Raw genomic sequence first — 13,995 nt, 5'->3', positions numbered from 1 at the left:
GGGGGGCGCCGTGGGCATTAGGGTGGGTATGGATGGGTAGGGCTGGGGGACGTCGGGGGTGGGACACCATGGGCAGCAGCATGGCTATGGATGCGTAGGGCCGGGAGGAGCAGGGGAATCGGGAGGGGAATGCCAGGATAACCATGGGCAGGACCAGGGACAGCGGGCCGTGTGAGGATCCAGAGGTACTGGGGACTTGGGAGGGATGCTGGCACGGGCAGAGGTGGGGCCAGCAGGACCCGGGCGCTGGGCTCACCACGTCCCTGCGGCCTCACTCACGGCCGCGCAGCGGGGCCACTGGCGCTGGCGCGGGACCTGCTGGCCGAGGACGGGGAGCCCTTCTTTGTCCTCAACAGCGACGTGATCTGCGAGTTCCCCTTCGCGGCGCTGGCCCATTTCCACCGGCAGCACGGCGGCGAGGGCTCGCTGGTGGTGACCCGCGTGGAGGAGCCGGCCAAGTACGGCGTGGTGGTGTGCGAGGCCGACACCGGCCGCATCTGCCGCTTCGTGGAGAAGCCGCGCGTCTTTGTGTCCAACAAGATCAACGCTGGGCTCTACATATTTAACCCCGGCATCTTGCAACGCATCCAGGTACGAGCCGGGGTGCCAGGCTGGGCCAGGCTGAGGGACTGTGCCCCCTGCTCAGCCCTTTGCCCTGTCCTCGCAGCTACGCCCCACCTCCATCGAGAAGGAAATCTTCCCAGCCATGGCACAGGATGGGCAGCTCTACGCCATGGAGCTACAGGGTAAGGCCCTGTGCACAGCATGGGCAGCATCGGGGGGTCTTGCCTGCACTGCCACCCTCAGGCTGGGGGCTGTCACCGTGGCTCTGTCCCCACAGGCTTCTGGATGGACATTGGGCAGCCAAAGGACTTCCTCACGGGCATGTGCATGTACCTGCAGGCGCTGCGGGCTCAGCACCCCGAGAAGCTGCACTCGGGGCCCGGTGTCGTAGGGAATGTGCTGGTGGTAAGTGCCAGCCCCCAGCACAGCAGCCCCGGGCACGTCATCAGCTGTCTGCATTGTCCCACTGCTGTCCTCACTGCCATCCTCAAGCTGTGCCCTCCTTTTCCCTGGCTGGCCAAATGGTATGGGCCAAGAGTTGTCTGCTCTCCTGACCCTGGCATGGCCCCTCTTCCTTCTAGGACCCCAGTGCCAAAATTGGGGCAAACTGTGTCATCGGCCCCAACGTGACAATCGGGGCTGGCGTGGTGGTGGAGGACGGGGTGCGCATCAAACGCTGCACTGTGCTGGAAGGGGCCCGCATCCGCTCCCATTCCTGGCTGGAGTCCTGCATCGTGGGCTGGAGCTGCTCCGTGGGGCAGTGGGTGAGGACATGGGTGCCCCCACAGGGGATTGACACTCAGCTCTTGCTCTCCCACCTCCTTGGGCTGCAGCTGCAGGGATGTGGTCCCTGCAGGCAGGAGTAGGAGCCTGGCACTGGGCCCCAAGCCCAGGGGTGTGACGGGGCCTCTCTGGGGCAGGTGCGCATGGAGAACGTGACTGTGCTGGGCGAGGACGTCATCGTCAACGACGAGCTCTACCTCAACGGGGCCAATGTGCTGCCACACAAATCCATCTCCGAGTCCGTGCCAGAGCCACGCATCATCATGTAGCAGCCCCCAGCAGACCCTGTGCTCCCAGCTCTCCTTGGATTAAATATTTATATTTCCATTTACTGTTAAGCATCACCTGAGTGCAGCCCCAACACTGGGGGGGCTTCCCCTTCCCGTCTTTCAGGGCACCACATAAGGAAGAATAATTTAATGCTGCTTTTCATGAAGTCAGCCCCCAGCCAGGGGCAAGTTAACAGCCCAAATGCCCAGCTCGGCCCCCCTGCCCTGGCCTCGGGGCTGCCATGTGATCCCAGCGCTGCAGCAGAGCCGAGGCCTTGGGCTCCCCTCCCTGAGAACGGCCCACGGGGCAGAGAGGCTGCTGGGCACCGGCCTCTCCCACCCTGCAGCCCTCCCGCCCCACACTGCTGCCCCATGCTGGGTCCTGCCCCTTTGGGTGAGGGTCCCACAGCCCTGAGCAGGGCAAGCGTTTGGGGAGAAGCCAGCATGAGGTGGGGGGGCTGCCCCGCTCAGCTGGGGGAGCCCAGGGTGTGGGGCCGGGCTCTATGAGCTGGCTGGCTTGGTGAAGTCGTCCACCCCTGTGATTGTGGCCTTACAGAAGAAGCAGTCCTTGTTGTTCATCAGGTGCTGGTTGATGCAGGCTCTGGGACAGAAGAGGAAAGAGCATCAGCCCCCACCCAGATGGCACAGAGCAGGGCCAGGGGCTGGCAGTCATCCTGGTGGAGGTCAAACGTGGGAGCTACTCACTTGCATGACTTGTGGGAGCAGGGCCTGAAGATGGCCGAGATGGGGTGTGCGTAGCAGATGGGGCACAGGTCTTCCTCGCTGGTGGGCTGTGGGGGTCACCAGGCAGTTAGGGGTAGCATCCAAAGTCCTGTCCCAGATCTGCTGTCAAGGACTGAGACAGGGCCAGGGCAGGGGGAGGACTCACCAGTGTGGTAGCAGCTGCCTGCTTGGACTCCTCACTCAGATGGTTCAGCATCTTTTCCACCTTTGCCAGCTCCTCAGTACTGATGTACTCTGTGTCTGGGGGGGCAAACTGGGCGTGTGTGGGGTGGATGGGACCCTCAGGCTGTCCTGAGGCTGCTGAGTGATGCAAAGGGACTGCAGCTGCACCAGCCAGGACAGGGAGCACTGGGCACTGAGAAGGGCAGAATGGGCTGGCACTGGATACATCCCCACCCCAAAGTGCTGCTGCTGGGGTGGTGGAGGAGGGCATAGACACCTGTCCCCAGGACTGAAAGGGCTGGGACACTGCAGGGTACACAGACACCAGCAGCCCCATTCCTCCCTCCCCAGCTGTGGGTGGGTGGTGAGCACAGCCCAGCTCCCAGTGCAGTGCCAACACTTACAGGTGTGCAGGGAGAAGTGGCGCTTGTCCGTGGCCGGGGCAGCCGCTGCCAAGGCCGAGGGCTCGGTGTGGCCCAGCAGGTACTGGATGGAGCGCAGCTGGAAGCAGGGATCTGCCAGCAGCACCGCGGTCGCACGCTCGGTCCTGCCGAGGGACACAGACCTCAGACAACACACCCTGTGCTCCCACACCAGCATCCCCAGCTGGTGTCACCCCAGTCCAGGGGAACATGCTCAAATGCGGCCAAAGAGCAGCATCCATCCTCCTCCTCCTCTGCCACCCCGACTCAGAGGCTCTGGGGATTGATGCGGTGCTTCAGCACTTGCTGAGGCTGCAGCCCTTGGGCCAGTGCCTCAGCCTGGGTTGCTGCAGGGCGACTGAAACATCCAGCACTGCCCTTGGTCACAGCACCTCAGGGGAGATGCTCTGCAGAGCCTCACGCCAGGGGCTGGGGCCCTCCTGCACCAACAGGACAGCTCAGGGTATGCTCAGGGCAAGTGGGTCTCCCAAAAAAGCAGGAGGGAGAAGTCATGGCCCTCCCTGGCTTTGGTGGGCACAGCTAGGACGGATGAAGGTCGCCTTAATGGCTCCCTCGGGCATCAGTGCTGTGGCCTGGTAACAGCCCTTGGCAAGGAGCAGAGCTGGTTCTGTGGCTGGCCTAGGGGCAAGCAGAGCCACCCCAGCGGCAAGAGGGGCAAGGGAGCAGCCAGTCAGCACAGGCTGAGCCGGGGCGCAGGGGGTTAACAGCCCCTTGACTTGCAGCAGCCGCAGCCGCCAAATTAGCTTTTTGCTGCCCTAATGGAAACCAATTCCCCAGCTCTCCTCTTCCCACTAAACCGCCTGAGCTCTGGATAATGACATTCCTGAATGTCCTTCACCCTATGGCCACTCCTTCCCCGCCAGCAGCCCGCGGCACCCCCTCTGCCATGGGGGCCCCACTGGGCTCAGCCCTCCTGCTCAGCCCAGGGCCAGGGCTGCTGGGGGATCCCCAGCTCGCGGGGTGCTGAGGATTAGGGCAGCAGGAAGGACCGCGGCTCGGAGAGAAGCAGCAGCACTGGGGGGTGACCGCCATCCCCACTCCCAGCCTGGGTGGAGGATGTGACACGAGGGGCTCCCAGAGGTGACGGGTTTGTGGCAGCATTCTGCCAGAGGCTGGGCAGTGGCGGAGCAGCCGCTTTATGGATTACAGCCGGTCGCGGCTCTCCGGCGGCCGCACACGGGTACGGCCGAAGTAGTCTGAGCTCCCCTGGGGACGAGCGACCACGCAGGGTCTCGGTGCTGGCTGCGCATCGCTCTGCCCACTCGCAGGGAGGGCCACGGCCAGGGACGAGGACAGGGACCGGGCCAGGGCCACCGCTGCGGCCACCACTCCCCGCGCCGGGGCCAATGGGATCCCGGCCGGCCCCCTCGCCGCGCACCGCCCGCCCGTAAATAGGGGCAGGAGCGCGCCCGGCTCCCGGAGCTGCTGCCCGGGAGGGAGACGGACGAGGCTCCCCGGAGGTCGCAGCGTGCGGATGTGCCCCGGCGGCGCTGAACCCTGAGAAACTTCGCACTCCAGGGATGAGCAGCTCCAGGAGGCAGCGAGGCGCCCGCCCAGCCCGACACACAGCCCCGGAGCGCCCGAACGCCTCAGCCCCCTGATGCTGATCGCCCACCCGACCCCCGGCAGCCCCCGGCCGGCCGGAGCACAGGTACGAGGCAGCCTCGGGTGAGCCGCGGCAGAGCCGGGCAAGGCGATGCCGCACTTCGGGTCTTTTCAAGCCCCACGGCTGGAATCGGGATCCTCTTTCGCGGGGTGCAAAAGGGCGTCTGTGGATGCTTGGTAGAGCCAAGCCAGCACTGGGGGAGAAACGAGAGACGGCGGCAGATTTTTCCTCGCGTCTCATCGAGCCTGGCCGTGCCGCCGTGCTGTACAGAGGCTCCTGCCCGTCACAATGTCCTCGCCGGTGACCGCGGAGCCGGTCTGGCCGCGGGTGGCAGAGCTATTCCTGCTGCTGCTCCAGCTGTGCGCCCCCCGAGCCTCCCCGCAGCCCCACCGCTGCCCCGCCGCCTGCATCTGCACCTCCGACCTGCTGAGCTGCAGCCGGCAGATGCTGCAGCGGGTGCCCCAGGCACTGCCGCCCACCGCCACCACGCTGGACCTCAGCCACAATGCCCTCACACAGCTCCACGACCGCTGGCTGGCCGCCCTCCCGCACCTCGAGGCCCTTCACATCAGCCACAACCAGATTCGGGACCTTTCTCCACAGGCTTTCCACAATGCCTCCTTCCTGCGGCACCTGGACATGTCCTCCAACCACCTGCAAGCCGTGAAGAGGCACTACTTCGAGGCGCTGGTGAGCCTGGAGGAGCTGCTGCTCTACAACAACCGCATCACTCGGGTGGATGAAAATGCCTTTGCCAAGCTGAATGATCTGCGGAAAGTCTACCTGAGCTGGAACAACCTGACCACCTTCCCCTTCCATGCGGTGCAGGGGCTGGCAATCTACAACCTCCGCACGCTGGACCTCTCCTCCAACAGCCTGAGCAGCATCCCCGTGGAGGTGCTGGCAGCTCTGCCTGAAAACATCGGCAATGGCTTGTACCTGCACAACAACCCCATCAGGTGCAGCTGCCCGCTCTACCTGATGCTTCAGCGCTGGAATCAGCGAGGTTTCAGCTCCGTGAAAGATTTCTCCGAGGAACACACCTGCAAGGTGTCTGACAACGTGCCCCGGTCCCTGATCAAGCTCCTCAAACACAGCCACATATTTGAGAACTGCTCGGCGAGCGCCGAAGACGCGCAGCTCTCGCACTTGGAGGTGACGGTGGGCCAGCCCATCCTGCTCTCCTGTAACACCAGTAACACCAGTAACACCAGCCTGCCGCACACGGCCACCACCTACATGTGGATCACCCCTCACCACGAGCCCATCAAACACCCAGGGAACAGCAATCGCTCCCTGGAGGTTTACCGCAATGGCAGCCTGAGGATTGCCGTAGCCAAGCCCTGGCTCTCAGGGGTCTACGTAGGCTTGGCCATGAACAGCCCCTACAACTTCAGCAGGATGTGTGAGTTCAACATGACCGTCCTCTACCCCAAGGCAGCTGGGGAAACCTTCAGCACTGGCCTCACGACCCTGCTGGGCTGCATTGTGAGCCTTGTGCTGGTGATCATCTACTTGTACCTCACGCCGTGCCGCTGCCTGGGCTGCTGCAAGAAGCCGGCCCCGCTGAGCCCTCCACAGGAGTGCAGCGCCCAGTCCTCCATCCTCAGCACCACTCCCCCTGCCACCGATGGGCCAAACCGCAAGGCCAGCGCCAATAAACACGTCGTCTTCCTCGAGCCCATCAGGGAGACACAGAACGGCAAGATCCGGCTGGCCCTCGGTGAGGATTTCCCCGACCCCAAGCACCCCAAGGTCCTGCAGCTCAAGTCGGACTCGGAGTCCATCAGCTCTGTCTTTTCTGATACCCCCATTGTGTCTTAGTGGGACAGAGCCGAGGTTTCCCAAGAGCTGGTCTCCTCCATTGCTGCTAGAACAGGATTATTGGGCATCCCGAGTTCCTGGCTTGACCACGACCCACAGGAGTGATTGACATCACCCACAACTGCTTCAGCCATAGGCTCCTGGTGGGTTTTGGACCACAGGCACACTGGTGCCCAGCAAGAGCGCCTTGCATAATCCACTGGCAACGGCCTTGTTAGCACACGGCTAACGCTGATGAACCCAGCATGCTGGAGAAACGCACCCACCCTCCCTAATGTGACACCAGGCCTGGGGGTCTGCCATGTCCCCAGGCATGAGATGCCAAACCTGACACCACTGCCACAGACCCCCAGGCCGAGGAATAGCTGTGACAAGTGGGACACTGTCCTGGCTCGTGCCAGAGTCCTCAGGAATGGCAGTGCCACCATCCTCTCCCAGCACACACCGGTCGCCATCAGCATGTCATGGCTGGGAGCAGGGGACTGTGACCCCGTCACAAACCGGGGGTACACAGCCCTCCCCAAACGTGGCCACGCAGGAGGGATGGAGCTCAGCGCCAGACCAGCCATGCAGCAAAGCAAATCTTACAAGCTTTTGCTTCCCGAGAAGCTGTAAATCGTCAGGATTAGGTGACGAGACGCAGCGCCCCAGCCCGCATTGCTCAGAGCTCAGTGCCACCAAGGACACTGAGGTCTCCGATGCACCACGCGCTCCTTCGCTGCTTCTCCTTGAGGCGGACACGCGCTGCTCAAGCCCAGCTATTTAGGCAGTAACCTAATCAGCCTATCGATAAATGTGAGTAATCCTCCCCTCTCCTGGGTCATAATTCTCTAGTTCCATTGGAATAAAAATGCCTATTTTTTTAAGCTGACGCTGGGCTGAGTGTCTCCTTGCCCTTGCAGCAGTGTGCAGCCACCCCACAGCTCACAGGCACAGCGGTGGGAGGCTGAGGTCTGAGGGAGTCCTGAATTCCTGCAGGCCCAGCACAGGGGGCCAGGCAATCTGCACTGGACTGGCAGCCTCTGCTCCCAGCAAATGGCCTTCAGGTGGCCTCAGCAAGGGGGTTAAATGTGCTGGTGGCTTGGTGCTGGTGAGAGAGAAGCATCCAGTGGTTTGTCCTTGGGAGGGCCGGTCCTCCAAATGATGCCTGGGAGCTGGGGAAGGAGCAGTGCCGACTGACACAAGGGCACATCCAGACCCCAAAAGGAAGGAACAAGCAGGGTTTAGATGCAGGGGAAAGGCACTGCCAGGGATGGGACTGGCACTGCCTTTGGCTTAGTTCTGGTGCTCCCTGCAGATGGAGCCCCCAACTCATTTCACCTGCGCTGCCTTCCCTGACAACCACCCTTGCCTCTTCCTGAAACAGGGAGTGGTTCTGCTCCCCCAAAATGCCTGTCTGATCTCACAGAGGGATTAGGGTATCCTACCCATATTCCAGTCACCAGTATCCCATCCACAGCTGGAGCAGGAGCACGTGGCCATCAAATGCAGCACAGGGGAGGCTGGGGCTACCGGCTGTGGGCAAAGGCACAGCTCAGACATTACAGGGACCAGGACCCTTCAGAGACCTGCAGACCCCTCCCATGGCTGAGCACCCTGGTCCCAAGAGCTGCTGGCAGCCCTGTGACTGGTGGGAGGGGAAGAACCCTTTGGCATCAGGACCACACTAACACACATCCTTTCAGCTTCTCTGGCCAGGAAACAAGCAGCTTTTTTCCCAGCAAAAAACTCAGCTTTGTGCCCAAAGAAATCGTCAATATCTCCCATCCAAGGAGGGGTGAGCGTTTGGGAGAGCAGCTCTCCGCAGGCAGCCCGGCACCGCTCCTGGCAGTGACCTTGTGCAGCTCGGTGCGATCCGTGCCCCGCGGCTGGCGGAGGTGACGGATGCACAGCGACAGCCCCCGCTGGCCGGTGCCCAGGTCACCCCCCAGTGCCACTGCCAGCCCCGTCACCTCGCGTTAGCGCCGTGTCCTGACGGGCCCAGGATGCTGCACTGGGCACTGCTGGGGGTGACGAGGTGTCTCGGTGTCACAGAGGTGAGTGGCACCTTGAGGGTGGAGCTGAGGTGCTGGCAGCACCCCTGGTTTTGCACCCAGGCAGGCATCCCATGGGAAGGAAGGCTTGAATTTGACCTGGGAAATGTCTGGGAAAGAGAAGAGATGCAGCTGAGTGCACCCAACCAGACAAGGGCACTGACCCGAGTGTGGCCTGTACCTGCCGAGACAGTGCCAAGCCCGTGCCACAGCATGTGCCGTATCTAAGCACCAGATCTTCCTCCAGAAGGAAAGATGAAGTGCTGCTCTGGGGCCCAGCTGCTGGAGTGGGTGTTACCCACCCATTATCACCATCCTTGTCTGTCTTCCCAGAAATCTTCCCCTTCCCCACTGCCAACACCAGCTTCCTAGGCATTAGTGTTCCTGCAAATCTGCATCCTCAGCTGAGAATAATGACTGAAGCTTAGGAAAAGCTCAGGGAGAGTAAGAAAAGCCCCCGGGGGGCCTTTCCAGGGACATACCAGCCTGAAAAAGCCCAGGAGAGTTCTTCTAGGCTGGCTGCAATTCTTCTATCCCTGCAGGAAAGGTGAGGCTTGTTCTCCAGGGACTTGCTCTGACATTTGTATCTGAGCTGCCCTCAAGGGATCCCTCTGCCTTTACCCAGGAAAGTCCTGATGCTCAGAAAGGATCCCACACCACACTGCTGATCCAATGAGCACCGGGAGGCGGTTTGAACTGTCCAAGCAGTTCATTAAGCAGCCTGAAAAGCAGAACATCTCAGCAAGGAAAAACAGCCAAGAGCAAAGCCTCTCTGACAGGCAGGAGCTGGGAAACCTAATGGATATTCCCCAAGGAATACACTGTCCTCTCTTGGCAGCCATCTCCACCATTACACCCCTGGCTCCCTGCTAAACCTCCCTCCTGCTCCTTGATTCTGCAGGGCAAAGTAATGGGTCAGCACAAAGCTCACTGCCCCTGGCACACAGGGACCTGTGCCAGCCTGTGTGGGGATAAGGACCAGTGTCCAACACTGACTCCTGTCTCCTCTGGCACTTCACACCTCAGCCAGGACAACGGGGGTGCACTGAATGCCATCCCATCCTGTCCTCCTGTCACCAAGGACAGACACAGCAGGGCCCAGATCCTTTCCTTACCATGCTCACAGTTTTCCAGAGAGCTCAAATCAGCAAAGCCTGGTGCTGGCCAGCACAAGGCCTGCTCCTGTGTCCCAGCATGTGCCTGACAGCCCCAAGGGGCAGGGAGAGCCCAGCCCTGGCAATCCCATCACTCAGGATGCAGCACACAAACTGGCAGCTTGTAAAAAAACTGACCACATTCCTTTTTTAAGCATGAAACCCAGGCCAGAGATAATCATTCTTCCATGCTCTGGCTCACACTCACCCTGACATTACACACTGCAAAACTCCAGTAGCATCCATTCTGTGAGTTTTTAGAGCAAGGTACCAAGAACTCCATTAGACTCTGTGGTCCATGAAATGTCTACTCCTGCCCCTCCTTCCACCAGGGCTTGTTCACCAACACTGTTGAGGGAGCATTAGTGTTTAAGGGATCAGTAATTGCTAAGTCAGAAAACTGCAGAAAACTGACATGTCCACAGGTCCAGCCAAGCCCCCAGGGTCCCACAGCAGCACATGAGCACACAGGTGGGTGGCCAGCCTGTTTAAAAATCTGGAGACTGGGAACTTCTGATCTTTCCAGTGGAGGTGATCCCAAAACCATTAAACAACTGAGCAGTCTTTTTAGCCTTCCTCTCTCAGCCAGTCTTGTGCCTCCTTACCTTTCTGCTCACCAGTGTGTTGCTTCTGCCCCAGGAACCCCTTTGTCTCCTCCCAGCCCATCTCTCTGCTCCCATCTGTAGTTTGCAAAGGAGAGGAGTGTGGAGATCCAGGCAGAAATATCCCGACATCACACCAGCCCAGTGCTGATTCTGGCAGGTCCCACTGGCTCAGCATGGTTGTTTCTGGTCCAGGACCCCTGTCCTGTGCTTTGATAGCTTGTACCACCTTGTTTCCAGTGAGATCAGTGCTTTTCCTTCTGTCTTCTCCATCCTTCATGCAGAAGTCCCTGGGAGATACACCTTGAAGGCTCTTTAGGACTTTTCCTGTACAGACTTGTACATCCTTGCATGTGTCCCAACCCTCTCCTCTCCCTGACAGCATCACCTCCCTGCCTCTGAGGAGGTGGAAGGAGCACGGGGGAAGCCCAAGCAGCAGAGCAGTGGCCCTGCCTTGACACAACACAGCTCATCTCCACTCTGGGATGGCTGCTCAACTTCCCACAAAGCCAGTCCTAATTACAGCATGCCCTCACACACAGGGAACCACAGCCTCAACTCTGGGCCTCACCCCTTCCCCTGCCACTCACTCTCACCAGGATCCTGACACCAGCTCTGGCCAACACTGCTGCATTAGCTCACTCTGAAAGAGGCTTAATAGAAAATCTGCTCAATTATTCAGCAAGCAGACAAACGGAGGGATGATGCTGCCTGCAGCCAGCCAGGGTCTGTGGTGTGGATTCAGCCCAGCTCCTGGCTCAGCCTGGCAGATCCTGCCTTTCCTCTCCTCCCCACTCAGTCATTAAGGCTGGCAGAGGGAGCAAAGGGACATCCCTGCCCTCGGCCCTGCCAGCCCCTGACACTCCCCAGTGCCGCCCAACAGCTCCCAGACCTGAGGGCTGGGAGGAGGCACTCACCATCAGCAGCCCATCCTGCCTGACCCAGCAGGGAAACGCACTTCTGCTCACTCAAAACACAGCCTGCTCCATCCAGGGACTACAGCAAATGATGGATCAACTGTCTCACCACAGCCTGGCCTGGGCAACGCTCTCTTTCCTTGTGCTTAATGGCTCTGCTTGATGCCAGGAGTCCACAGCAAGAGAACCCAATGCCTGGATGAGCATCCTGTGCTGGGAAAGGAGCAGCTGAGGCATCTGATTGCAGCCTGATAGCGTGACTGGATGAGTTGGCAGGGCCCTGGCTCTTACTTACTTCCCCACTGCAATGCTCTCGACCCATAAATGGGGCTTTACTCTTTCACTACCAGATGAGCTCATTCCCTATGTCCCAGATGTTTGCAGCACCTTCCAACCAAGTGGAAGTGCCTGGCACAGTGTCTGCTTGCTGGGTTAGAGGCAACCAGAAAAAACAGCCAAGCCAAGGAAGTCTCCCAAGGTCTTGTCCCTGTCCTCATTCTCTGGGGCACAGCCTCCTTACAGGGAACCCTGTCCCTGGTAATTCCCACATGGACATTTCTACATGTAAATGTGGGTTGGAAAATCTCTCTGTTAATGATTTCTGTTAATCTGGGAGTTACCAAATGGGACCTCCAAGAGATTTCTACCAGCTTTCAGCACTGCCCAGGCAGAGTGCTTCTGGAGACGGACAAAAGCCTGTCCTATTATCCTGACAGAGAGAAAGGAAAAAGGAAAGCTGTCTACAGATAACTTCACATAAATGGGTCTGCTCTGGAGAGCCTGGTTACATACTTTAAATCTCTTCAGCCACAGCAGTCATCTCCCATGACTGACTCCCATCACCCGTTCTACTCCTCTTACTCATGCACCTGGAGACAGTTGCTTCCCATTGCTGTGCTCTGGGCCAGCCATCACTGACATGCACCATCTCCCTGGGTTTTGGGTGATTGTTACCCCAGCTGCACCTCTCAGGTTTCAGCATCCTGTAGTGATGGTGCCTCAGACAGAGGATGAAACTAGGGCTGAGCCCTCGAGGTATACAAAGACAACATAAAAGCATCAGTTTTTTGGTTTTCTCCATCCCATCTGTTTGTCATTTCTCAGTGTGGCTGCACAGAGCAGAACTGCTCTGTAAGTGGGGTGCAACACCCAGTCCTCAATTCAGAGTGCTGCCAAGAGTGTGGGGACTCAGTTTTCCCTTCCCCATGCCTCTGATCTCTGCTGGTCTCTGCCATCCCCTCTGCTCGGGCAGCAGAAGAGGGTCTCCAAGCTGCCTGCCTTGGTTCTTTTGTCTTGATTGACCTCAGTGGCTCCCCTGCAACATTTGCTTGCCTTTTATAGATCACTGACGTATCAAACCTCAGGTTTAGTGCTTGGCTTTGCAAAATCACACAGAATAATTCTGCTTTATGGATATTTTTCCCTGGGCTTCCTCCTGTTCCACCTTCTGCTTCTCCTGCTCCATTAGGTCCACCTTAAGGACACGATGCTTTTCACACATCATTCCACTATTTTGCATTTATTTCTCTTTCCAGTGCTCAGGGAAGTGACTACAAAGCCCTTGAACATCAGAGACTATATTTGAACACCAGTTCCCTCGAGCACAATGTCTCTGGTTTGTGATGGTGCAGCCCTAGGCATGGAGGATGCTGCTAGCACACAGGGGACACTGCCACTTGGTGATGACACTGGCTGCCTGGAATTCACAAACACAAAGCACAACTGGCTTTTCAGGGAAAGGACAGAGTCTGGAAGCTTTCTGTCTCTCCAGGACTCCCTGCAGCCTAGGAAGGATGTGACTGATATCCCACTACCATCTTCCCAGTGTTCTCTAGAGTTTGATAAACTGCGAGACAATCCTTCCCCTTCCCCATTTTGACGTGACAAGTGACCTGACCCATGACAGATGTTCAAGGGAGAAAGGCAGGGAAGGACTTTTCATCCTAGCAGGGAACTGTTTTATCACCTCCTCCTTCCCTTCAGGAAGAAATGTCTAGTTGTGGCATCAAATTCATGACGTTTGCCCTTTCCACAGAGCAAGGTTCTGAGGGCAAGCAAAATCCACCTCTGCTCCCAGCACAGAAAGGCCACTGATCAATGACCTTGTGCCCAGGTTTTGGCACTGTCACACTTGGGGCTGTGAGACTGGTGCAGCAGCCAGGGGAGGCAGGTTATAATTAGATATATTTGTGTACATCTTTGAGTCCTTGAGAGAAGAAGCTGAAAGACTGGCTTCAGGGCTGAGCCACTCGGCCAGATGGGACTCTGCTCTGTGCAAAGCCAGCCACTATTGTGTTCTCCAAACATGAAAACAAGCAGGATGTGCAGCACAGGCAGAAGAGCCCCATCTCCTACAGCAAAGAGTGACCAGGCAAGACACCTGCAAACGACACTGGGAGACAGCAAAGGCAGGGCTGCAGTGTCTGAATAAATCTATTTGCAGGACTTGGTACAAGCAGACACAGACACATAAATGATCAGGTCAGCTGTGGCTTTCTCCATCCACAACACTCCCTTAGTGCTGCTTCTGTGTAACTGGCTACCATAAAGACAAGATCAGTTTCATCTTAAAATCAGCATCACCCAAGTGCCTGGAGAAGACTCGTCTTACCTTTGTGGCACACATCTGGGCAGCCAGAGAGCTCTGATTCTGATGTCTTCCTAAGAGGGTCCAGGATGAAGGAGCTCCAATGAGCTCCCTTCCAGCCATCACTGTGTGCTGCAGCACTTGGATGTGTCACCATGTCAGCACAGCTCTATCACACACAACTTCCACCAGCAGCTGTCCTGTCACACAGTGCCAGACCCCAAGGAGGAAGATGCACATATGCTGTCACTACAGCATCTCACAGCCACCTCTTAAAAGGGTTTTCCATCACAGCCACCTCTCACAA

At 58.5% G+C, this 13,995-nt stretch overlaps 3 protein-coding genes across 5 annotated transcripts in view; 2 read left to right on the top strand and 1 right to left on the bottom strand.

The window, feature by feature from the left end:
* The first annotated feature begins 80 nt into the window (after positions 1-80).
* On the top strand, positions 81-1,679 carry GMPPB (GDP-mannose pyrophosphorylase B). The gene is made up of 5 exons (XM_033517394.1): positions 81-591; positions 668-746; positions 842-969; positions 1,146-1,328; positions 1,485-1,679. The coding sequence occupies exons 2-5, from the start codon at positions 707-709 to the stop codon at positions 1,614-1,616; spliced, it is 483 nt and encodes a 160-aa protein (XP_033373285.1). The 5' UTR covers positions 81-591; positions 668-706; the 3' UTR covers positions 1,617-1,679.
* A 70-nt stretch (positions 1,680-1,749) lies between these two features.
* The window catches only part of RNF123 (ring finger protein 123), a 47,694-nt gene continuing 35,448 nt past the window's right edge, over positions 1,750-13,995 (bottom strand). Inside the window, exons 36-39 of one of the 3 annotated variants that reach the window (XM_015641140.1) lie at positions 2,927-3,069; positions 2,506-2,600; positions 2,322-2,407; positions 1,750-2,217 (exon numbers count right to left, since the gene is read on the bottom strand). In XM_015641140.1, coding sequence (XP_015496626.1) covers positions 2,118-2,217; positions 2,322-2,407; positions 2,506-2,600; positions 2,927-3,069 — 424 coding nt within the window. In that variant the 3' untranslated portion in view covers positions 1,750-2,117. Of the gene's footprint in view, positions 2,218-2,321; positions 2,408-2,505; positions 2,601-2,926; positions 3,070-10,187; positions 10,263-10,480; positions 13,889-13,995 lie in introns of those variants that run through there. The other 2 variants (XM_033517391.1, XM_033517392.1) reach the window with 2 other exon arrangements.
* AMIGO3 (adhesion molecule with Ig like domain 3) lies at positions 3,064-7,266 on the top strand. The gene has a single exon (XM_033517393.1). The coding sequence runs from the start codon at positions 4,860-4,862 to the stop codon at positions 6,393-6,395; it is 1,536 nt and encodes a 511-aa protein (XP_033373284.1). The 5' UTR covers positions 3,064-4,859; the 3' UTR covers positions 6,396-7,266.

Source organism: Parus major, chromosome 12, assembly GCF_001522545.3.
Source record: "Parus major isolate Abel chromosome 12, Parus_major1.1, whole genome shotgun sequence".
In the NCBI taxonomy this organism is placed as follows: domain Eukaryota; kingdom Metazoa; phylum Chordata; class Aves; order Passeriformes; family Paridae; genus Parus; species Parus major.
The sequence above is the reverse complement of the archived record's forward strand: the minus strand, read 5'-3'. Positions and strand labels throughout refer to the sequence as shown.

Coding starts and splice junctions, on each gene's coding strand:
- GMPPB (XM_033517394.1), top strand. CDS start 707: ATGGCACAGGATGGGCAGCTCTACGCCATGGAGCTACAGG. Junction 747..841: donor CTACGCCATGGAGCTACAGG/GTAAGGCCCTGT, acceptor CTGTCCCCACAG/GCTTCTGGATGGACATTGGG. Junction 970..1,145: donor TCGTAGGGAATGTGCTGGTG/GTAAGTGCCAGC, acceptor TCTTCCTTCTAG/GACCCCAGTGCCAAAATTGG.
- AMIGO3 (XM_033517393.1), top strand. CDS start 4,860: ATGTCCTCGCCGGTGACCGCGGAGCCGGTCTGGCCGCGGGTGGCAGAG.